Source organism: Teleopsis dalmanni, unplaced genomic scaffold (assembly GCF_002237135.1).
Source record: "Teleopsis dalmanni isolate 2A unplaced genomic scaffold, ASM223713v2 unscaffolded_contig_0024, whole genome shotgun sequence".
Taxonomy (NCBI): Eukaryota; Metazoa; Arthropoda; class Insecta; order Diptera; family Diopsidae; genus Teleopsis; species Teleopsis dalmanni.
In genome coordinates this window covers 2,541-27,312 of record NW_024031406.1, presented here as the reverse complement: position 1 = coordinate 27,312, position 24,772 = coordinate 2,541, and the positions used below count along the sequence as shown (strand labels likewise).

General features: G+C 29.6%; 1 protein-coding gene across 2 annotated transcripts; it reads right to left on the bottom strand.

Annotated features, from left to right (window-relative positions):
- Positions 1-1,867: 1,867 nt before the first annotated feature.
- Positions 1,868-23,238, bottom strand: LOC119662937 (serine proteinase stubble-like). 2 transcript variants are annotated; one of them, XM_038072591.1, is made up of 7 exons: positions 22,871-23,238; positions 10,962-11,138; positions 3,289-3,834; positions 2,885-3,062; positions 2,517-2,764; positions 2,397-2,446; positions 1,868-2,332 (listed from the first exon to the last, which is right to left on the bottom strand). In XM_038072591.1, the coding sequence occupies exons 1-7, from the start codon at positions 23,079-23,081 to the stop codon at positions 2,036-2,038; spliced, it is 1,707 nt and encodes a 568-aa protein (XP_037928519.1). In that variant the 5' UTR covers positions 23,082-23,238; the 3' UTR covers positions 1,868-2,035. The 2 variants fall into 2 exon arrangements, with proteins under 2 accessions (XP_037928519.1, XP_037928520.1); XM_038072592.1 differs by lacking the exon at positions 3,289-3,834.
- Positions 23,239-24,772: the final 1,534 nt, after the last annotated feature.

Here is a 24,772-nt window from a genome sequence, read left to right as displayed (position 1 = left end):
AACAGAATATTATAATTACTAAATTCAGGCAAAAGTCGCGAATAATGACCAATTACCTGTTTAATTACTTTTCCTTGTTGATATAAATATACCGTTAAGCTACACTATTTGTATAAAAATCTAAGTTTTAGAAACCAATTTACTTATTAAATGAAAAGTTCACATAAGGCAAATTTCATATGCAAATATTCTATGTACATCGATTTAAAATCCATTGCTTGAAGCGGACAAAAATTCTGCACGCAGTGGCAGCGCTGCATCGCGTACAGTTTGAAGTACATTGAAATAGCATTTTTCTTACTGTGAATTAGGCAGGCCATCATATGTTTATTGTTTACATTTTAAAGAAAAAAAATTTGAAAAATAATAGCAATTACAGAACTTATTAAATAAATTCATTTTAAATAATTTTTTAGTACAAAAATTAAGCTGAAAATTTACTTACATATGTACGCGATAAGAAGTAATAGTAAACAATTTTTTATAATCATTACTCATTTATTATTTATTTACAAATTGAAAAATTTATATATATATAAAAAATATAAAAATAACATAATTTCAAATAATTGTAAACCTACAGAGTTTAACAGTCTAAACAGATAAGAACTTTCAGAGCGTGAGTGCGATTTATAAAACGAAATGCACAGAAATACCAAAATAACATCTAATATAAAATAAATAAATATATTGCGAAAAGAGTGAGAGCAGAAACATATTGTGAGGTTTTCATTAAAAAAGGCAATGCTAATATTTCTTCCCAAAATTTTGTTTTAAGTGCTTTGAAGTAAATGCTTGAAAGTCGTACGTATGCGCGCACTTCGCAATTAATCGTGAATAGATAAAAGCGATGCGCTTCTGATGCAGAATTTAATTAAATTGGATCATCTTCAATATTTATATATATTATATTGTCATTTATTTGAATCCAAGCAGTTAAAAATAGCTTTTTACATAGAAGCGTTATAACTCCTTCTAAATAAAGTTAATAAAAGTTATTTTTTTAATTCAAATAAATAATAAATAAATAATTTTTAATAGAAAACACCAACGGTTTTTTAATATCAATTTATTTAAATTTAAAACATCCGTACTTACATTCTCATCTTCTAAAACTCAAACACCAAAATCCGCTTCTGCAAGTTCTATTTTTCTATTTTTCACCTTTAAGCTACTTTTTCCTTTAAAAAAATCCATAATATTTTAATGAAAATTAAGTCGAGACTTAAGGCTCGTAGGTAGGAATTGTGGTACTTCAATAACTTTTTCGCAGTTCTAAAGAAGAGGGGCCCGCACTATAATTGCTTACTACTTTGGATCATTATCTTGATCAAATTAAAAATTAAATTTGTGCCCGGAATTCAGTAAAGAACGCTATAGTTTCGTAATTGATTTAAAAAAGTATATTCACTATTTATTTTCTTTTTCTTTCTTTAATCGAATCAAGATAATGGTTGTTTTCTTTACATATATGATTCCTAAAAAGCTGATTTTCAATGATGTCCATTATCACAAATGTGATATTGAAGTTAAATAAATAAAAATCTTACCTATTTATCAATTTAATATGACACGTAGCTAGTAGTGAGTAAAGTGTTCTAAATAGCTCTGGTCTAAACTGCCTCCGGTCTGAACTAGTCAATATTTTATAAATACCCCAGCAGATGGTACAAATAAATCGTCATTGAGACATTGAGTAATACTTAATGCTGTAGTCTGTTAAAAGTAGTATAAAATATTAATAATAATAATTACTTCTTGTTTATATGTATTTATTTAATGACTTTCACACTCTTTCTTAACAATATAAAATAACTTAATAACAAACTAATTAATTATAAAAAATAAATAAAATACTTAATGTGGTATAAAATATTCAAATACAATAATATTTGCACTTTCACTGCACTTCATTGGTCAAAAGTTCGAGATCCAAAGTCTCATAAACCTATTTTCAACTTGGATGCATTTGGGTCGAATATAAATTCTTGTACATTGTACGTTTGTGGATGCAACATACGAGAAGGGATAAACATCAAAAGCTGTCATTTGACATAACTTTGTTTATCCATGGAACAAATTTTTGTATGTTAGTGTAAACACCAGGAAGATGTTCACGGCCACAACCTATTCCCCAGGACACAAGACCTATAAGAGTTTTTCTTCCATCCAGTGTTAGAGTAAGCGGCCCACCCGAGTCACCTTGGCATGAGTCGCGACCTCCTTCTTTATAGCCTGCGCATAAAAACACATCATGTATTGCTTCTCTGCGTCCAGCAGCACGAAACCATCGCTGACAACGATCATTAGAGAGCACCTCCACATCAACTTCCTAATATTAGAGTAAAAAAAATGTATTCCAAGATAGACACAAACAAGAGGATAGTAGGACAAACCTGAAGTACTGACGGTACTGTGCTTTGCCCGTGTCTTGTACGTCCCCAGCCTGTTCATCCATCAATTTTAAAGTAAATTTAGTTCAGTATTACAAAAATGTATCACAACTTTGTCATTACCTGCAACAGTAGCCATTTTACCAACCAGCTTTGTAGCTGCGGGCGGTAAGCAAACCGGTATTATGTGTTGTTTATAAACCACAGATCGATCTAATCGTATTAGTGCCAAATCATTTTTGAAATCAGCAGGATTGTAGTTGGGATGAACTTCTTTTCGCTCAATTCCGTACTCTTCATGATTAAGGCGTTCCTCTTGACCGCGAACATCCCATTCACCAAGGCGTATTTTCATATTTGAATTAGTCGTGCTGAAATTTAATATTGCAATTAATAATGGATTACCATATATTTATTTAATATTACGAAATATTTGTACAATAAATAAAATTGAGTTAAATAAAAAAGTCATATAAAGGTTAATAACTCACGTCGCTACACAATGCGCTGCTGTCACTACCCATCGATTAGATATCAAAGCGCCTCCACAACTGAGCTTACGGGATAGGAACCCACTTTTTATTAGGGCTACTTGCCAAGGATGTGAGCCAAACCCAGTGGAATGTCCTCCTACAATTCGATTAGAACGTGTAAACACCTCGCCGCAACCTTTCGAAAATAAATAAAATTATTCTTGAAATAAAATATAAAGAATTGATCAAGTAGTAATAAACTCAGAATATAGATAAGTGCTGACCAAATCACATGCAGTGCAGGTAAAAAGGAAAAATTTAAAACAAGTGATATAATATGCGGAAGCTTAAAAAGTGAATGTGCAATAAAGCATGAAAATCAAAGAAATCAAAGAAAGTAGATAGTTTATCAATTTTTGTACCCGGAACAGGACGGTAGATTCCATCTTTGTATAGTCCGCCATTATTATAATCTTCTGCAGCTTCACCAGCATTTAAATCGAGAACATTTCCAGTTGCAAAAGGTTGTGGATGTGGCAACAATATGGCAGGATTATCATTGGCCACATGATTGGGTCGGTCAGTATCTACGAAAGTGTCGACTTGACTTGTTATGCCATTGTTAGAAACGGTACCGATTCCCAATTGATTTGTTTCATGCTCCCAATCATTCACATAAGATGCGGGGCGATAATTATTTGGTTTGTAGGGAATAAGATGGGTATGAGGGCGATTTGTGGAGTGTTGGGATGGTGTTATTTGGTAAGGATGATTACTTATAGCATCTAACACCGTTTGTGGCGACACTAAAGGCGTATTTTGTGATGAGTACATATGAGCATGATTTTGTGTTGAAGCAGAATTAAGCGTAGCATGACTAATGCCTGCATTGACGAGATTACCATTGCTGTTATATTTGTTGTGATTCGCTAATTCAGGATATATGTCGTGCAAATGGATAATGTCACCTGAGGAAATGAAAATATAATAGATCGCGCTAAGCAGTTTGTTGGGAATTTATCTCTAAAAATATTATTATCATAATTTTAAATTCACATTATTACACTTAAGAATTAATTATAATAGGTGATATTTCGACATTAAATAATGCTTAACCTGCAATTTAGTTTTATTTATTCATTCATGAATAAACATATATCTCAGCGGTTGCAAAAGTGGTCTCATAGAAAGTTTGATATATATCTTTTTCGGGCCCACTAGGTACAATTAGAGGTAAAAATAGGTGTTTCTGATTCAGCTTTAATTTCTAAATTGTAGATTTCTAACTATATGTCAACACGTCAAAATTCGACAATATTTTTATATTCGAATGCGAATATGTACATATAATTTTCGAATTTCGTGTGTATGGAGACAGAATGTTAAATTTACACCTACAGTTTGAGAGTTATAATTTTATTTGATGGAAACAACATTTCCCTTGTGTAATACCAATATCTCTAAAATGCTCCGATACAAATTTGAACAAAACAGTTTGATTTGACAATTAATTTCATTTGAGTGATTTTGCAGTGAAGTGTAAACTTTATCGTTTCCGCAGCAATTCAATTAATGGCTTATAGCATAAACTAGATAAAACTGCCAAAAGGAAGCGTGATTTAATAATCTTTTCTGGAAGAGGTTAAAGTTCTACTGCACAAAACACCAATATACATTATTCTCATTTTTAAGTCGTTATGTCAAGTACACACTTGAACCAATACCTCGTCTTATACGAAGAAACATGTTTTATTGTTTATTATCGATTTTGTTTTCTTTTATATTAATGTCACGTATTAAAATGCTTAGACTTTTATAATATTGAATGAAATATAGGTGTAAGTCCACAGAGAGCATATACACTTCACTGCAAATTTAAAGTATAGTTTCTTTTAATTGTTAGTGTACTAGATAAGACGATGTAATATATTCAACTCACGGGAATCATTATAGCTATAAAATTGTATTACCTTATTAATACAGAATATTTAATTCCCAACTATCTTTAATATTACTTAATATTATTTTAAGGTAATTGACAGATTAAATGTTATAGATTCTTAAGAATCGGTGCCCCATAATGAGAAGTTGCCTTTTTATCAGACCATTTCCGTCTAAAAAGGTCTTACATATTAAACAAATATAAATACAAGTTTTGTATAAATGAATAAATTATTTTAAAATTAATCATTTAAGAAAAAGTATATATAATTGAAGGTGGATTTATATTATATTCTCATATATATATCTATATAATATTTTGCTGCTCTGGTCATAATAGTTCGCACAAGCTTGGACGTTATCACAAAATGATGAAGCAGCATTAGTAATTTTCGAGTGAAAACTTTTCGTAAGATCTTTGATCCTCTACGAGTTGGCGACGACTACCGCATCTGAATAACCACGAGCTTACGAGATTTATCACGATATTGATACAATTCAGCGAATTAACATCGGCTTCGCTGGCTTGGTCATGTCGTGAGAATGGATGAAGATGTATCAGAGAGAAAGGTATTTGGGGTGGACCGTGTTTCTGGTGGAGTGATCAAGTTGTGGGAGCACTAACCGAATTTGATATATGAGAATGGAGAAGCCGAACACACTAAATAAGTTAATAAGTCATAAAAGTTGTCGACCTGTTTTAATGCCGATCATTTTATTATTATTTTATACATTTGATGTATATTCATATATTTTCCTTTCAATCCACAATACCTCAAAAAAGGACATTTGAAGTCCTATATAAAACCTTTTTACCAAACTAATAACAATCGTTATGACACACACACATGTATTGTTAAAGTGGTACCCGAGACTACAACATCTAGACAAAGCCAATATCTGTTAACGTATTCTCCGAATAGAATGGCTTAACACAATTTCGAATGAAGAATTATTAAAAGTTACCTACTAGCAAAATATTGATATTGAAGTAAAAAACAGAAGTGTGATATGACTGGTCATACCCTACATTAAACCTATAATAATATTCCTTTTGTTGGGCTGGTTGAAAGCCCACGAGGTATAAAATATGATTGAAAACCTCAAGCAATGTGGAAGAGGACATCCCTTACTTAAACTGGGCTATATTTAAAGAACAGCACCTAATAGATCAAGGTTGAAATCTTTGTGGATTTGGATATAAAGCAGATGCTGTATGAACTGGAAACTGGAATTTTATTTTGTCGTGCAGTCAATGATTTCAAATTACAATTTCAAGTTTAATTTTTTTTTTGTGTTTTGTAGTATATTGCTTAGCAACAAAATAAAAGTGTAAAGGGGAGTCACTAAACTCGTATCTCTTCTTTTGCGACTACCTAAGACAGTACTAAAAGAACTCAATTCTTTCTCCCTAAGAACACTATCAACCTACGTACTGATATTGTTTTTTCAACAATCAATCTAAACCAACAATTATCAGGGGTTTCTACAAACAAAACAACTATAAAGATTTATTATAATTATATGAAACTAATAATAGGGGCTGCCTTATACGCGGATCTGCGATCCTTCATGGAACTTTTTCAAACTTAAAATTAATGAATGACTAGAAAAAGCAGTTTAGATTGATTGGGAAAATGTAATTGCCTGCAGACAAGCTAAAGAATTTATATCGAATAGATTAAAAGCCAGAACTAGGGAGCTATTAATGCTGTACAGAAAAGGCATCCGACTTGTCACAGGGATTCTCTCTGCACATTTATCGAAATTCACCGAAAACATCTATCGAATCTAGATATTACAAGGGACGATAGCTGCAGACTTTGTCAAGAAAATTAGAAAACAGCAGAACATATTCTGTGTCACTGTGATCTGTAATAGTTTTACCAGACTCAGACTTCAGTATTTATCAACCTATCCATTTATAACAGAAACAGACAACATCTCTCCAAGGGACATAATGACATTTTTAACTGCTATGCGCCTATAGAACTAAAGTGGGTTTGTCACAGTAATTCTCAGGGGATGCAGGGACATGGTGACATAGTTCTCAACCCTTTCAAAATCCATCTAATCTATGTATATGAAAATAAACGTATTTCTTTATATTTATATAAGCAAAATAACGTTCAGAAATTAGAACAGATCCGAACATTTCCGAATTAGAAAATGGTTCTAATTCGAAAATGTCTATTGTCATTATAATTTATAAGTCGTTTAAGTCGTGCTTAAGCTAACAAATAACTGAACATTTATGTGAAACTGTTTATATAAAGTGTAAGTTTGAGCGGCAGCGCCAGGACTCTGTCGATATTCTGTTCGGTGAAGAGAACTGGTTATGAAGTGAAATGATGGTTATGGTTATGAAATGAAGTAAAAAATGAAAAGTGGGGACTAACAACATTGCACAGTTAAGACAGATGTTTGTTAGTTAGATTGTCAGTTTAAGACAGCTTTCTGTGTATATACCAGAGTTCAATATGTTATTTAAGTTAGCAGTTCAACGAAGAAATTCGCAAAAAGTTAGAAAATATAAGAGAAACTACTTATAGGGTTTTGTTTAAGATTTTTCATAAGCTGTAGTTGTGCACTTTCATTAAAGTATGAAGAATTAAAAATCTACTTAGTATACCCGCACTGAGCCACAAAGTAGCTATTTTTGTTTTAAATGTCAGTTCATTTTTCAATCCGTTTGTACTGCTAATGCGCATACTTTTATAGTTACGCTTAAAAAATCTTTTAATTGCAAAATAAAGTGTGAGACTTTTATAACAGTATCTCAGCAGCGTTTGTTTTATGTGACTTTTTGAATGGAGAAGCTTTTCACATAAAAAAGCCACAAAATTTCACCTTTGGAACTAACTCATCCAAGTTTATTATTATTAACACCATAAGTCTGATTACTTCGTGTGGTTGTTGGTTTGTTCGGTTGTTCGTTTGTTCGGTTGTTCGGATGCGGAAAATGAAGTGCAGCGTTTACACTTGAATACAAAAGTCGCAAAAGAAAGTAAAACCATAAACTTTTTACAGAAAACCCAAACGACTTCCGCTGCTAAGCAGTTTCTTTACACTTACATTTCCACATTTCCACATTTTCACATTTCCACATTTTATTCATTATTCACACACTCGCGGACACATTCAAAGGTAAACAATCTTTTTAAATTTATTTGTACATATTTAATTTCCTTAAAGAAATACTAAATAACAAAGGTTGTGAAAATTTTAAAAAGAATTATTAGAGCAAAACTGTAATACGTTTTATAATTCACAGCGAACACCAACAACGCAGAAGCAATACCCAGCGCCGTAGCTTAAATTATATAAAATTACATAACTCTTTGTGGTTGAAATTCGTCGAAATAGAGAAGATTTTATTATATAAAGGTTAACTTATTACTTACGGATGAACCTTAATGTATATTATGTACACATGAAATATATGTATATGATTTTGTAATTACATATATAACTTGTATATTCAGAGAATTATTCACTCTGTCAAGACGAATTCTACTTTCTTTTATTAAAAAATCCATCATTTTTAATCTGACTTTATATCATCACAAAAGAGTTTATAACTAAAATTGTTAAAATTAAGAAAATTGTGGAAGAAGAAATACAAATGTATGATCCATCTGATGCTATGCGATAGTACGAGGGTCTAGTTGTGAGTAGAAATAATACTAGTTATATTGTGAGTTCAAATATCATTGCCACTTAAAGGTATGATCTTTAATTTAACACTTTTATTTGCGTTCAAAGTATTTGACATATAATTTTATCCACTTTGATAGAGACACCCACAATACCCAAATACAATTATTGAACGGTTCAAAAATTTCTTTCGGACGAACAACGTTGCTCACAGAAATTGTTCCAGCGCCCACACTAGCACTCTTTAACGTCACCCGAAAAAAGGCAATCTACCACCTCTTAAACATACAATATACAAAAATCTTTCAAATAAAGATAAATATATTTTATTTTCAATATTTTCTAAGTGACACTGCATCACATGACACTGTAGTATATAATAGTAAAAATGATTTAAAAAATATCTTCAACTAACCTCATGATGTAGGTAGAAGACCGAGATATTACTTTAGTCCTAAAGTCATCTATGCTGTATAGTTGCGAAGAGACTAATTCTCGCATTACACTGATCTCTACCTAACACCTTTGGCTTCATGTGCCACATATTAAAAACCATGGGCTGAACTTAGTGAAGAGCTTGGAAATTAACAAGGAATAAAACGTTCCTTTGAGTAAATAAATTAACTTCTAGGGGTATGGATAATTCTGCGTTCATCACGCTGGCACGTGAATTTTAGACAATTTGATTTCAAACTCAACAGACGGTAATATAGTTGGAACCTATCCATTATATATATAACCTATTCATTATTTGTTAAACTAATTTGCTATTAATTAGCAATATTAGCAACATTTTTGGAGTAACATTTAGGTCTGGAGTAAAACTTAACTTTCTTTTTAAGATCCATATTATTTATCTACCAAATTTATGTCAACAGAATCACCATTGGATAAAATACATTTCAAATTCTTATAGTATTTTAATAGTATTTATTAAGGCATGGTATTTAAGTGTATTGTTATACATTATATATGTTATATGTTGGGTTATTATTTATTATATTTTTGATGGGTTCAACTTGTATGAGAGGTTCTTTTTTTGCTTCTAACGCTACGTCGTGTTATTATGAATCTAAAATTAGCCTCTATTGTAGTCTCGGTATCATGTTTTCTTGCACCGGTAATAGTTTCATAGAAGCAAAAATCTGATTAAAGATTCCTAAAAAAAAATTCTAAATCAAAATCTACTAAATCAAAGCCATTTGTTTAAATTAACTTGTTTTAATGAAATAATGGAATTTACTGTTTTATCCTAAATAATTAATCAACGAAGAAAATTTACATGTTTAATGTAATTTATTAAAATTTATTAAAATGATGATGAGGTTTTTCGAACAGTAGTGAACTACAGCAACAAAAATTTTATTTATTTTTTTTTTATATAATTTTAATAAAATGATAATGATTTTTAATTGGTGATAAATATTTTGTTTTTTATCTATGCTTAGCTAGTCTTCATATATGTCTCCGAAATGAATTCTTAAACGCTTTAAATCTTCTATCCCAGTTTCCTATCCAATATCACCCAACGCCTTCAACATTGAACCTTAATATGTATGTTTTAAAAGTATTTCCCATCAAGAAGTAGATGTTCAAAAAATAATATGTTGAAGACATTAGCGGCTTTTGTTTTATCAGTATCAACAAGATAGAGAGTAGCAACAATATGGAACATAGAATCCTTGTAAATTATATAGGTGAATTCTAGAATACATTTATGCTTTGTTGCCCCTCATATAAGGCTCAACTATTTTGGTGATAATTGCGATTGTTAGAACCACCTAATGCCACTAATCTGGTTCAACATTAATAGTTTTTTGAGCGGTCAACCCTGTAGTTTTGCAACACTTAATTAAGCATTCACCATATTTATATTTGCCTAACTTTTACAGTCAAAATGGCGCCCTGAAATTGTTCTGCATGAGCGGGTCCTGTTTGTTTTTGATATTTAATTATAAGAAAAATTCATTAGCTGTCACCGTAGGACTTATTAATTTGATGTTTCCAGTGTTCAAAGTGCATTACTAAATTCAATGCAATTTTAAAAAAATTATTGTTAAAAACTAATCGGATGTTGTTTCAAAAGTTCAGTCAAGACTTAAACCATTTTAGTTTACATATATTACTCTAAACTAAATAAAAATATTTTAAATACCCGTGTTATCATTTGATGTACCATATTTGCGAATTGCAAACTTCCGGAAACGGAAGTTTCCCATAGTATAATTAATTAAGTAATTTCTTGTTGTTTGTCCTCCACGACTCAAATGCTATCCTAGACCACAAAGATTAACATGTAGACTCAAATAAACTACTTAGTAGTTTAGTAGTTTTACTAAAATACAATACAGACAATATAATCCATGGTTACCGAGATTTATCGAACATTTTTACAAACTTTTTTTATTTTATATTCATATAACATATCTCTTAAGATATTAAGATCTAATTTTTAGAGATTTTTATTTATTTTGTTTTGTTTTGTTTTTATACTCACTTGTTGTGTTTACTTGACCACTGTATGTATCTTCTGAATTGAGCTCTTTATCAACACAGCACGACCATATCATTCCTCCAGAACAAAGATCTAGTGGTTTGCCGCCACCAAGTACACACGATATCGAAAGTCCACATTCAAATTTATGGCCACGAAATCGGCAAGATTGTGGAATCACTGGAATATTGAGTTATATAAAATAATGTTTATAACAATGGCCATAATATAGTAAAGATTATATTATATTATGTAATATTTAATATGTAATATGCAGTATATAAAAAGGATAGCGATGTTTTCTTATTAGCGATGTTTTATTCTCCATCTTGTTTATACTTAGTATTACATATATTTTTATATATTTATTTTTATATGTCCTACACATTACATATGCGATGTTGGTGTGTATAGTCTAGATCCAGAGTTATATGCCATTCAACCTTAAAGTGAAGAGTAAAGCAGGATTAATTCTTACCCCGTTCTAAGTTTTGGCAGCATAAATGTGTCAAACAGCTTGTGCCGTTATGAAGTATATTAACTATCATAATTCTTTAATCATATGTAATTAAAGAATATCTATCATTGCTATAACGAAATAAATTCGATCCGTTCCTAAAACGTATATTATAATTGGATCCCACACAATGATGCTGTACAAAAAAGTTGTCGGTCAAAGAAATGGAACTCCACAAACGGTATCGGACATATTAACAATAGGGAAATAATGCTATATGTTTGATGGAATTACATGCACAATATTAATCGATTCAAATCTCTATTTTCAGCAATTAATACAGCTAAGCCAGAAAATTGAAAAAATAAGTTGGAAAAACATTGAATAACACACATCTTACGTGAGACGTCAAAAATTGTAAGATCTTGATTTAGAAATTTGAATATATCAAATATAAGGCCTCAACATTGCACCAATACTCAACATTTTCAACACTAATTTATTAGCGTGAAATTAAAAAATTCTAATTCGAAAGAATTGACAATATTAAGATTAATAGCAAATAGCAAACTTTAGGTTATAATTTATATAAAAATTGATCACTTAAAAGCATTTCTTCAGTTCATTTTATAAAATTCTATTAAAATTTGAATACCTGAAGATGGGCTACACATGTTCAGGGTGTAGACTAAACAAAGTAAGCTTTATTCACATACAAACTAACACTAATAACAACTGATGTTGTCATTTATGTTATTTAATAATTTAACAAATTTTTTATAAAAATTTAAATAAATAAATTTTATTTTATGTATTGAATTCGAAATCTGTAAATTTACACCAGTGGGTCATCGAGTAGCTCCGAATATTTTCCGAGTATTAGGTATTAATTTCTTCATTGTTGCATGGTTATAACCACCGATTGGGGTTCTTAATTTAGTGTTTGTTTAGCTAATATATTACCATCGTCATACGTTGCGTTCGTCACCGCCATAATCTCATCCATTTCGTCAATTGCTATTTTTTTTTTTTATAAAAGAAATGGTTTTGTATATATCTGCAATGTAACATTTTAGTTTGTTTAAGTTTTTGAAGAGACCGAATGTGTATATCCCAGGAACATTTACATTTAGTTTTACCTACTCTCTTCACTTTTTTTACTAAGAAATAGTCTTTCTGAAAAAGTAATTTGAATAGTATATATCTTCTTTTTTAATTTTCAACGTAAAAAATTGAAAATATATCTTCAATCAAGTCCGGCTTTTATGAAAAGAATGTACAGAATTGTATATTATCCCGCTTTGGTATCTTTTTGATCCAATTTATTTTCAATTTATTGCTCTACCTAATCACTATTGGATCAAGATACGGTAGTTTGCTAAATTCTCCTTAGTTTTCTTTTCTAATTTAATTTATTTGGCGTACCCTCATACCTTTCATCTCTATTACAGTAAATATTCCGTCTACATATTTTGTTAATAACTTAAACTTTTTAGCTACTTTATCTATAATTTTTTCTAACATTTTTCCATATTAATATCGGTAACTATAGGCGAAATCGGTGAACCCATCAACATATCGTTTGTTTAGCTGTAAGATTTATTATCCAATTTGAAATAGAAGTTGTGAATTTTATTCAAGAGGAAACTCAAAACCTCTAAAATAGTTTCGCTTTTAATATAAGGCATTACACTATTTTTTATTTTTAGTGCAGAATCGACCGGTTTACTTGTAAAATAGTGAAACTAAATCAAATGATACAAGTTTCTTTATCATCCCAAGTATATGAAACGTTAATTTTATTTGAAAACTATAGTATTTTCAAATTACTTTTTATTAAAAAAATGAAATGGTTTCATATATATTGCCAATATATTAAATATTATATAAGTACAACAACCAACAACAAACAACCAATAAAAAGTTTTTAAATTTTTCCATAAATTGTTGTTAATTAAATTAATTGCAATTAATTACGTTTTAAGTCACACGTAACAGTATACCACGCATGCCATGAATACAAAAATGTTAATCTCTTTTATGCAGCTGGGGAATGAGGAATATTAAATAGTAATAAATTTTGTAAGAATTCGAATTCTAATTTTAATTCTAACATAGGGAATAGTAAATTCATTCTCTCACAAACATATTAGGGGTATTCAGGCAACTGATTAGTTGTTTAGTTGATTCAAAAACTTCATATAAAAAAAATTTAGTATTTTGATGTTAATCAGTTGCTTGAACGACCCAAAATGCGTAATCTGATTTAAGTTCATTTTAAGTTATTATTACGACACTTGGGACTGGCAGCACTATTAATCAAATTTGTACTAATCTGAGAATCACCGAAATAGTTGAATCCCTGCTTAGTTTTATTTTTGTGTCCAAATTTTTGTTGTAATCAACTACTAAGCAACTAATCAGTTGCCTGAATACCCCTATTGTATATCATATAAAAAATGCAAAAAAGAAAGAATAGAGTGCAACACATTTTAATAAGATCACTGTAACATGCAAATATATATAACATACATATTATATATGATATGATATTGTTTGACATCTCGAATAATTATTTATGTCATCCACACTTAACACTCCAAAGGTCTTTTTAAATAGATCTTGGCTAAACATGTTTTATGTACAAACTCTTTGTGAAAACTTTTCGTTTTAAAAAGACTACACATGTTAACTTTGACGTTTCATTTTATTTACATTAGGTCTTTTCTTTTGCAAGCATATCGCAAAAGAACAACATAAGATAATCACTACTTTTGATGGCAACTCCGGAAGAACTGGAAATATATGGTTATATACGTAAAACACGTAATAAAATTTAAAACTAAATATTTTATTTTTCGGTTGTGAATAAAGTTTTAAGAATTGAGTATAATTTTTTAATATCAGTATATTAAAAAGAATTAAGTATTATTTGTCAAATATTTGTTGATAGTTACATACTTGTACTTTATTTCCAAAAATTGTTCACAGTGGACAACACTTGGCAACCATAAGATTTTAGCTGCTTATTAGTTAAGTGGTTTCAAAAAAAGAGGACTAAATAAGCCAGCAGTGTTGTTGTTTCATTAGTTATTTTTTAAATATGCGGTTATTCTTTTGTGATATGCTTACAAAAGAAAAGGCCTATTGTTGCAATCAGCTATTGTGATTTTATAAAAATTAAAAGGATAAGATTGATTTCGCAGTTCTTGCAACATCTTTGCGTAAATACTTGAATTTATTTTTGCTGAGCACAATTCTTGAATAACCACAATTCTACAATTATTTGTTTACTTTAATGCGAAATTTCAATTTTTTTTCGTTTTGAAAAAATTTTTTAAATTCTAATTCAAATTAACATATATTGGACTTGTGATTATTGGGTATGTTCAATAGCAGACAATGTAGTCGTTTTATGAATTGACTCGATGCAACCCTGTGCAGTTTATGATTAAACATGTTCGCGAACATGTTTATTAATATTTTAACATTAACAATTATTTCAGCTTAAACAAGTTTTTAAACATGTTTGTTTAAGTGTATAAATCTGCTCCAAGGAGTTAAATTGATTCAAAACCTCTGTATAGGCTTTGCGAAGATTGTTATGTTCGAATACAAATATCTATTGCTTAAACTGCGAATTTTGTATGTCTTAAATTGAAGAGTGAGAGTGAATGCATTTATTATTATTTGTGATTTAACATTAAAATTAATTTTAAAGTTAACTAAGGATAAGGAACTAGACTGCTAGGTCCTTTGCCCTGCGTATGCACAATTCACTCCAAAAACTAGCCAGTTTAATCATTGGGCTACCCGCTCGTTCTTTGCTATTCATTTTCTTCACAATACTTCAATGAAATCCATACACAAATCATAGTTTTAAAAATCTTAAGAAGATTTTCATGTCAAATGCAAGTACGTATTATTTTCGAATTATTTTCGAATTTTGTCTTCATACTAAAATTTTAATGAGTGAGTGAAAAAGTGAAAGTGTATGAAATAATCTTGTTAAAGTGTAGGTTACGTAGACGCTAAGTTAAGTAATGTTTATTTTACGCATAGTACCAACGAATTTATTACGCACTATTGGACAATATCCGACAACAGCGTTTTCGTCTATTGAGCACAAGGTTGCGATATGCGACACCAATATTTTTATAACGCTCCTTTCACAAAATAGTTTCTTTTTAAGTCGCTTCGCTTCGTTTAAACAATTATACAATGCAAGTCAAACTGTTGTAATTTTCAAAGTTTAAAAAAAAATTCAATTATTCGAACTATATTCGATTTTCGCACAAATTTTAGAAGTATGAAGAGAACACATACTTTGAATAATGAATAATGCACTCCATTTATGGTGAATAGATTAAAGGACACTCATAATATCTCATATTTGCACTAATGACTTTAAATATAAATTTCTCAATTAATATTTGTTTGCACTTTTTATTTTAATATAATTTAACTAAATTCTAAGCGATTAATATTTCATTTTATTTCAATTTTCTATAATTTTTTATTTTATTATATCGATTCTTTTTGTTTTTATATAATTTCTCTTCTTGAAAATGAAATCAAATTAAAGCAAATCAATTAAATATTATGTTTATATACATTATCACTCATACAAAAGAATGATATCCTAAATATATCTCTGAAAGGAACAGAAACACTTTGTAGAAGACATTTTCTTGCGAATACATGTAGAACGAAAAGAAAACTTTTCTACACGTGTAGAAGAAAATCAAAAAGTTTAACGAGTAGTTCTCCAACAATACGAAAGTTCAGTCAGCAAAACTTTTGCGGCTACCACTGTGGCAGCTTTGATTTTTTATAGTTTCATTCTGCGCAGAGCACAAGTAAAAATTTTTATTTTCACATTAAGATTCTTGCTTTTTATTATTATCGAGTTACTGACTTTGGAAATTATATTTAATTTTTTAAATACATTAAAACACAATCACAAATTCTTCAACAAGCAGTCAACAATTAATATTTTAAATAAAATATTTAAATAATTTTAAATAAATTTAATATGTTTTTATTACATAAAATAAATTATTATTCTTATTATTGTTATTATTCTTATTCCTCGCTTTTTTTAGTGTTAAATTGAATTTTTTTTAAAAAACTGACTGTTTACTAACTGGTTCAAACAAATTTAATGAAAAGTCATTTTATATTAAAGGGACTAGTTTTGAACCATATCGACTCTTTAGGAGTCGAAAGTATCTTTAGGAGAAAGTATATTACTTAGTATCTGTTAATGGAAACAAATGTAATTAATTTAAATAAAAAGCTTACTAATTAAATGTAATAGTATAGTATAATTTAACTGAAAACAATTTCTTGTTAGAACTCTAACTTTTGGTAGAAAATTTTCGGTTTATATATTTAAAAAATGGCTTTAACTTATTTAAAACTCTTTTTAATAGTGTTCAATAATTCTATTATATTCTCGTCAATATTTAATTGAATAAAAAACTAAAAAGTTTTGTAAATAATTTTCTAAAAATCCAAAATTATCTAGATTGATTAGTGATGGTTTACATTAAAATAACTTAAGTGTTAATACAAAATGCCATACAAAATGCTTATTAAAATTATATTTTGTACTTCTTGAGAGCATATCCATCACGGAGTTTTCATTGTAAAATCCTGTGCTTCCTCGCCGTGAAAGTGTCTTCAGTATGAGCATGTCGTGTTCCTGCTGAGGTGTGGGATACCGATACGAGTAACTACAACTAATATTAATTAGAAATAGAAAAATAATATGACTTATTCTGAGCCAGGTGTCTTTTTTAAGTAAACGTTTTCTTGTAATATTCGACATTTTTTATTTACCGAACCGAATTTGAATTTCACTATTAAAAATTATTTTTATTTTCTTTATTATTAATTCCACAATATAAATTTATTAAACTGATGAATTACTGATGAATTACTAATGGAGTGAAAAGAGCTCTGAATTCCTTCATCGGGCGCTTTCACTTTCCTTCACAGCTCACTCCAATCGTAAACTTATATTATATTACTCTCATTTGTTTGATGATCACATATTGCATTTTTTTGCACACTTCACAACCGATTCATACCCAACAGTTATCTGATAGCATTTTTACGGCGTACAGTCGAAAGTTAATATATATCTAACATCCTGATTTTCTTTTAATATTCAAAAATTAAAGTTAAAAAGAAGTTAAAAAAAGTATGAAATTATTTGAAATGAAAAATGAAAGTTTCACGAAAAACTATGGCTGGCACATTACGCCGATCTACGTTGCTTAAAAGCCGTTTCAGAACTAAAAATTAATTTCGTATCCAAATTTTGTGTACCGAAAGACGGTAAATGAAAAACGCTGCTGCTTTTACAAAAAAAAAAGTAGAAAAACTCGCTATCACTGTTTTCGCCATATTGTTAATTGCTTAATTTTCTTGTAAAGTCGCTTTTACACATTTTTATTTTTTGTTTTCATTTATGTATATTTGTCTTCTGCTTTTCCTTCTTAAATTCGCAAGGCTTAGTCTGCAATGCAAATGATCCACTAAAATGATCAACTAAACACTGAGAAAAAAGATTTATGCTTACATAGTAGCATTATAGAATATACATATATTATTAAAATATATTTCTATCTGAAATCTATAGAAATCTCTCCTTCAACGCTCGACGACTCCTTACTAGTAGTTGCCATGGTTAGGTAAATGGGTATTCTACATAGATATTGGATCCAAAACTCAGCAACCTATAAATTAAATCTACTCTATAAATATACTAGTACTGTGTAAGTAGTCAGAAATAAATGCAATAAAAAAGGTTTTGCTTCCTTCGTTTTTTTTTTTTTGATAAAGTCCCATTTGAGCTGTATTTAACCAATAGTTAAATACCAACGATATTGAAATTTTTTGTACCTCCGGAAAAATAATATTCTTGGAGAGCTCATTTATGCATTATTATAGAGATGACATCTAAGTCAGATTAATATTTATTCCTAGAAGCCATTTTTTCAAACTTGGAAAGATTCGAAGCCAAATTTATTGAATATGTTAAATGTGGTAGTATCTCATAACGTGTTCGATTAATTTTATTGATACATTAAACTGGTGCGTTGTTAAGGTAAAACAAAGTTTTTCTTTAGAGACAGTAAATCATATTAAAGTTTTGACGTGAAATCGCCCAACAGTCGGTACTACGGCCAGAAGAGTCCTATTGTACTAATTTCACTATTGATTACACAAAACCAATAGTGAAAGCTTTGTGTAATCAGCTTTGTAAACAAAGTCCAGAACTAAATCTAGAGAAGGGCTCTTAATCTGTTCTAGTGACAGAAATTCCATATGAAATAAGTTTCTTCTGTGCGTTATTAAAGCTGGACAGTCACAAAGAATGTGCATGGTCGTTTCCTCATCTTCGAGGCATAATCTGCATTCCGAATTAGTTGATAATCGTAGTTTATGAAGGTGATATTTCAGGGCATAGTGACCTGTAATGAAATCCGTTATCAACCTTAAATTACATTTTGAGAATTTTAGAATGTTTTTGTAGGAGTACGGTTTTATCAGTGCTTTGCTTTGTCTTAGTCCTGGGAAGTCTTCCCAGTACTCCAACCACATATGATTATCCCTCTCAATGACAATTTGTCTTGTAATGATCCAGTTTAACCCACAAAAAGGTTAAGGGCTTGTGAAAGCAGTATTTGATGCAGTTCTGGTTAACTCATCAGCTTGTTCGTTTCCCAAAACTCCCCTGTGATTCAAAATCCAGTAAAGGCTTACCTTATTCTGAGCTGCAAGTAACTGTAGGAGCTCATAACATTCAAGGACCTGCTTCGAATTGAAAGTCTAAGAAAACAAAGCTTTAAGAGCAGCGTGGCTGACAAAGTAAATAACATTTCTCAAGCCAGACAGTTTTTTGAGGACATTGGATCTTGCTTGAATTGATTGCGTGGATTTCAGTTTGGAAAACACTCGGCCATGTGCCTATTGCCTTCGAAATTCTGGTGTTCCAAACATATTTTAGAATATATTTTGATTTTGCTATGCGATCATTTAAGTTAGTATATTACTCAGCACTCCTATTTTGTTGATTTAATGAAAGCATTTGTTAAAGTAAAACTAGAAAATACTATCCGAGAAGGCGTACTTACAGATTTCGTACATTTCCATGCAAATTTAAATTTTGAATCTCATTTTAAAAATTAACAAATTGTATATTTTTTAATGCATTCGAACGATTTATAGAAAGCTCATTTTCTCTCCATTTCCATGCTCAGTTATTACTATCTCTCAGAAACACATAACCTCTAGTTTTGCTGTATAACCCTAATAGTTTTTATTGCGGAGATTGCAGAGATTAATATATCGGTTATTTAAACCTACAATCGGTTATTTAAACCGATATATTAAACAAAAATTTTAGTCACAACCCCAAATAATAACATAGCAACTAAGTTATTAAAATATTGCCAGTTAAACATATTTAAGAAATAATTATATGAATTTCAGATTTTATACAATCCAGAAATTGGTAGATTTCTTTTCGGTAGAAAATAATAGAAAGGTTTTCAGATTATAACCACATGATTAGATGTCTATATGTTAAAATTTAATTCGATTAGTAAAATATTTTAAATAGATATTTGTTCTAGAGTAACAAAATTTAAAAAAATAATTTAATAATATATATTATTATATGTTATACTTCAACATGTTTTATAGTCACCTATAACGATAATCATTGAACTTAATAAAATACTATATCCTATTATTTTAACAAGTTAAATTGTTTTAACTTGGGTCTCATCTTTTAGTTCTCTTTTTGTTTAAGGTAAACTGTGGACATATCGAAATAATGATTTATGATGAAATTCTTTATGATAATACTTATAAAGGCTAATTGTAGTAGCGTAAGATGCATTATTAGCTGACATTTATTTATTTCATCTACATAGTAACTACCATATGTAGCGTACTAACCTTAACCTCTAAGTCTGTTTTACTAAACTTATGTTGATCTTAATTTATTTTCGGAGGATTCGAATAGCAAAGGAAAGACAAGGACAAAAATTTATTTAATTTATTGAAATTTGGCTGACCAAGAAAACGTGATAAGTAATCGTGTTTTTCCACAAGTAGCCAAGGCTGCACAAATTTTCAATGCTCAAGTTCCAGGTTTTTTGTCACTTTTCACTTTTTCTTTGCCGTGCTTTATTATTAGAACGAGCTTTAAACCATAGCTTTATTTGAAAATACAAGTTCAAAGAATTGAAAGTTGATTCATGAGGTTTCCTGTTTTTATTTCAAAGCTATTTTTTTGCAGAGACATCTGTTATGCACATTTTCACGTACTATATGTAAAGCGTCTTTTGGTGCTTTTGGCAAAAATAATTAAGTTTTTTAATTTATTTTAATTTTATAACGTTAATTTTACATATATCAATTATTATAGGATATTATTATTATGTTTATTAGGATGGAACTACGACTATGTGACTATGTATGTATAAAATTTTAATGAGTACAATCAACTATTTTAAAATTATATAATTAATATTATCATATCATATCACTTTTATTATCATATAAAACTTTAATAATTAAGAAAAAAGAAAAGAAATCACCATTCACATCTATTTGTAATTCATTAACAAACATTTTACATTTCATAAATGTACAATATTAAATAGCAAAAGAAAAATTTGCGACGTGTTCCTTGACATATAAAAAATGATGCTACATACGACTTTTATTAAACTATTTGATCTCAAAATAGTTCTTCTAAATCGGTATTAATCCAAAACTAATTGTAATTAAATTCCTTTATAAACAGTCTAAAGATCTTGGATATGATTCAATAGGACATAATTAATCGATTTCGCTCAATTAAAAAACCGTTGACAATGCTTCGGTCCAATTATAGTATTAATCTTGAAAATGCTATATTTATTTTATTTAAATTTGTGTTTTGAATTTAAGATATAGCTGCCTTAGGAGCAGAATTATGGTTCTAATTCCTACAATAAACGAGTCATTTCTACAATAAACCATTTACGACCACATCAATACTGTATTATGTTTTAGTATTGTTGAGCACCTTCTAAAACTGTTTTGCATTAGATAATCACAATAATTTTAACACTAGAGTTTAATAAATTAATGAAGACCAATTATCTAGTTTAACGTTTTTTAATTCGAACTCTAATGATTTTTTTAATATGTTATAAACTCTTAAAAAATAGATGAAAACCGTTTCAAAATTTTTACAAAACGATTCTCGTTCAATAGATTTAAATCGTTACCATGAAACTTCAAACAGCACAATTAATAAATATATAGTATTATAAAATAAATAAATGGATCCTAAAAATCAAGAAAAAGAAATTGCATCGGCGAAACACTTAAAAAAGATATATCACCACAAATTTTGAACAATGATGTTCAGTTTATGTTTATTATTTAAACTATGTTTACACTTAGACTTATCGAACCTGTTAAGCATATTTTATGTGCTTTTTTGTGTGTAGATTTTGTATAAAAAATGACACATATAGCTGAATATTTGTCCAGTTAAGTACAATAATCTAAATATAGCATAAAGTTTGATAATTTTTTTAAACTTATATTTTTCCTGGCAATTATATTAAGCTTTGAAGAATATAAAAGAAATGAATGAGAACTTATTTTATCACTATCTATCTCTCTTGAAATAGAATTAATTTCAAGATGCGTTCTTTTTCTAGTAATTGATAGAGCTGAAAATGGTTAAAAATGGGACCGACCCAGTCCCATTTGCGTTTTTTGATTTCAGTTCTTATAGGTGCTTAGGTGACTTAAAGGCGGGAGTATTTCAGGATTGACATCCATATAGAAGGCAAGATTTTATGTTGGAGTTAAATATTCGTATTTGAGTTCGGCGCGATAACTGAGATGATCTCCAGAGTTTAATTAAACGACCAAACGCTCGTTTTGCCTTCTTAATACGGTTCTCGATATCAGCACTGGATCCAACATTTGTTGATATGATGCTTTCAAGATAGCAGAAAGACTCTATAGCATATCCTCAGGACAACAGTTGTTAGCATTAATGCACATAACTTTTGTTTTGACAACATTAATGTTAAATCTCGATCTCTTTGCCATAGTTACTAAACGATATAGAGACATGTCACTATATAAATCTCATGTGGACATTCATTAAAACCAAATGGAGATAAAGAAAATACTCTAACAATATTCCAACGGGTTCGAGACCTATGTATATGAGTTACAAAACTTTCTAGTTAGACATTGCTATATTAATTAAAATAATAATATTAATAATAATCTCACACAATTTTTATATGTAAAGCACTAAGCGCTTTGTTTTACTTTGTGTTACTATTTTGATTTGTTTATATTGTCTCTCAAATCCATTTTTGATAATATTGCTTAAATACATATCGAGATCGGTACTCACAATCAAGTTCATCAAAAAATTTAGCCTTTTGAGGTAGTCCCGCTTTAATTGCCTGTTGTAAATCTGGCGTAATCACATAATTATAGGCGTCATTATAATTAGACGCTGCGTCGTAACCTCTGATATTTGGGACAAATACTACAGAGGTTAGAAAAAATAATTTCAAAAAGTTTAATTCAATTATGTTCACATGATTCAAAGGGCTTGACATATTGCAGCGTAATCTGCAATTCCCTAAATTAAATTAATACTATAAATCCGACCGACACATTCACGAAGTGACGAAAGTTCCGTTCGTTCGACAATTAATTGAAGGTAACTGTTTGTGAAATTACCATAAACCGAGCGATAGGTAACGCGGCTGAAAATTATAGCACCGTCCTCTTAAAAAAAAAAAAAAAAAAATTCAAAAACAAAAATGGCGTTTAATTAATGTTTCGCAATATATTTTTACACCAAACACAGGCAACTTATTTACATTTTCAACTTTTCAACTTTTTTCAAATACTACAAATACTAAACTGAAACTGTGAGACAATTAAACGAGTTTTCTTTGTTAAATGTTACAAAATTTATAATAATTAGCCTAAACAAACAGATATCGAAAAAGCAAACGCGCTTCCCGCACTTCGATCAACAATCGGTAACAGTAAAATAGTTAATAAAAGCGCCGCTAAAAATTCATTATCACGTCAGTCATATGTGCATGCGATCGTACTTACAAAACTTACATGCTTACTTACAAAAACTTGAAGCTTTCGTTGAAGCCGATGTTGCGGCTTATTTTCTTATTTCTTATTGCTTATTTCTTATTTTCTGGTTATGTGTGATTTGTTGATTTGTTGATTTGTTTGCTGGCTAATAACGAAACGAAAGTGAAATGTAACAGCGTTCATTGACAGTGAAGTGAGTGACTATGTACTCCTCGCGACACCAACAACAACAACAACAACATCAGCAAAAGCAACAACAACAACAATATCAGCGATTTCAGTGTATGGAACCGAATGTATGAAATAGTGTATTTATATAAGCCTGTATCTCAGCCTTAGTCTCAGTCCCGCAACGAACAAGTAAGTCAAGTCATCAAAATCGTTAAAAAGCAAAAAATCCAAAAGCTGATTCGAAACGCAATAAAAATTGAAATTTTTCTATACGACATGGAGCATTGTATTCATGTAGATATGTACGTACATATGTAGTCCTCTGCAAAACCCAAAACCAAAAGTAAAGAGTGCTGAAAAGATCGTCTCATTCAACAAAAAATCTTTTGACTGATTTAAAACAAATTGGAGCACACAAACACTATATACTACATATAGTGGATGAATGAGTGATATTTACTGGTACGTACGTACCAGTATATATGTATATTTCGAAATTCCTAAAATTTAAAAAATAATTCCACTTACACCACCAACAACAACAACAACAACGACAACAATTATATGATCATCTCTGCTCACTGCAAGAAAGTGTTACCTGTGCGTAAACCCCCACTTAGTGTTGCTAATATTGTGCAGCACACAACCCACACAATCACTTTTTGGGAATGAGTAATTCAATTTTTGGTTTCGTTCGAAATATTTACTCCATGGCTTATGTAAAATTATGTGCAATAACATTTCTGTCAAATAATGTCGTAATGAAGGTTAATTGTGAGTAGTCAGTTGCTTAATATAATTTCAAGTAGTTCATAATTTGAATATACATATTTCAAAACATAAATATTATAAGAAATTTTTATGGATCTATTATATTAATGTGACTCACGAATATTTCGAATATTTTATGGAAACATTTTTGCAGAAAAAAATGTGATCCACTATAAGCATTTTATATTCTTATGAAATACAATCTTTTTACAAATTTGATGGATTATTATAAGAACTATGTTATTAT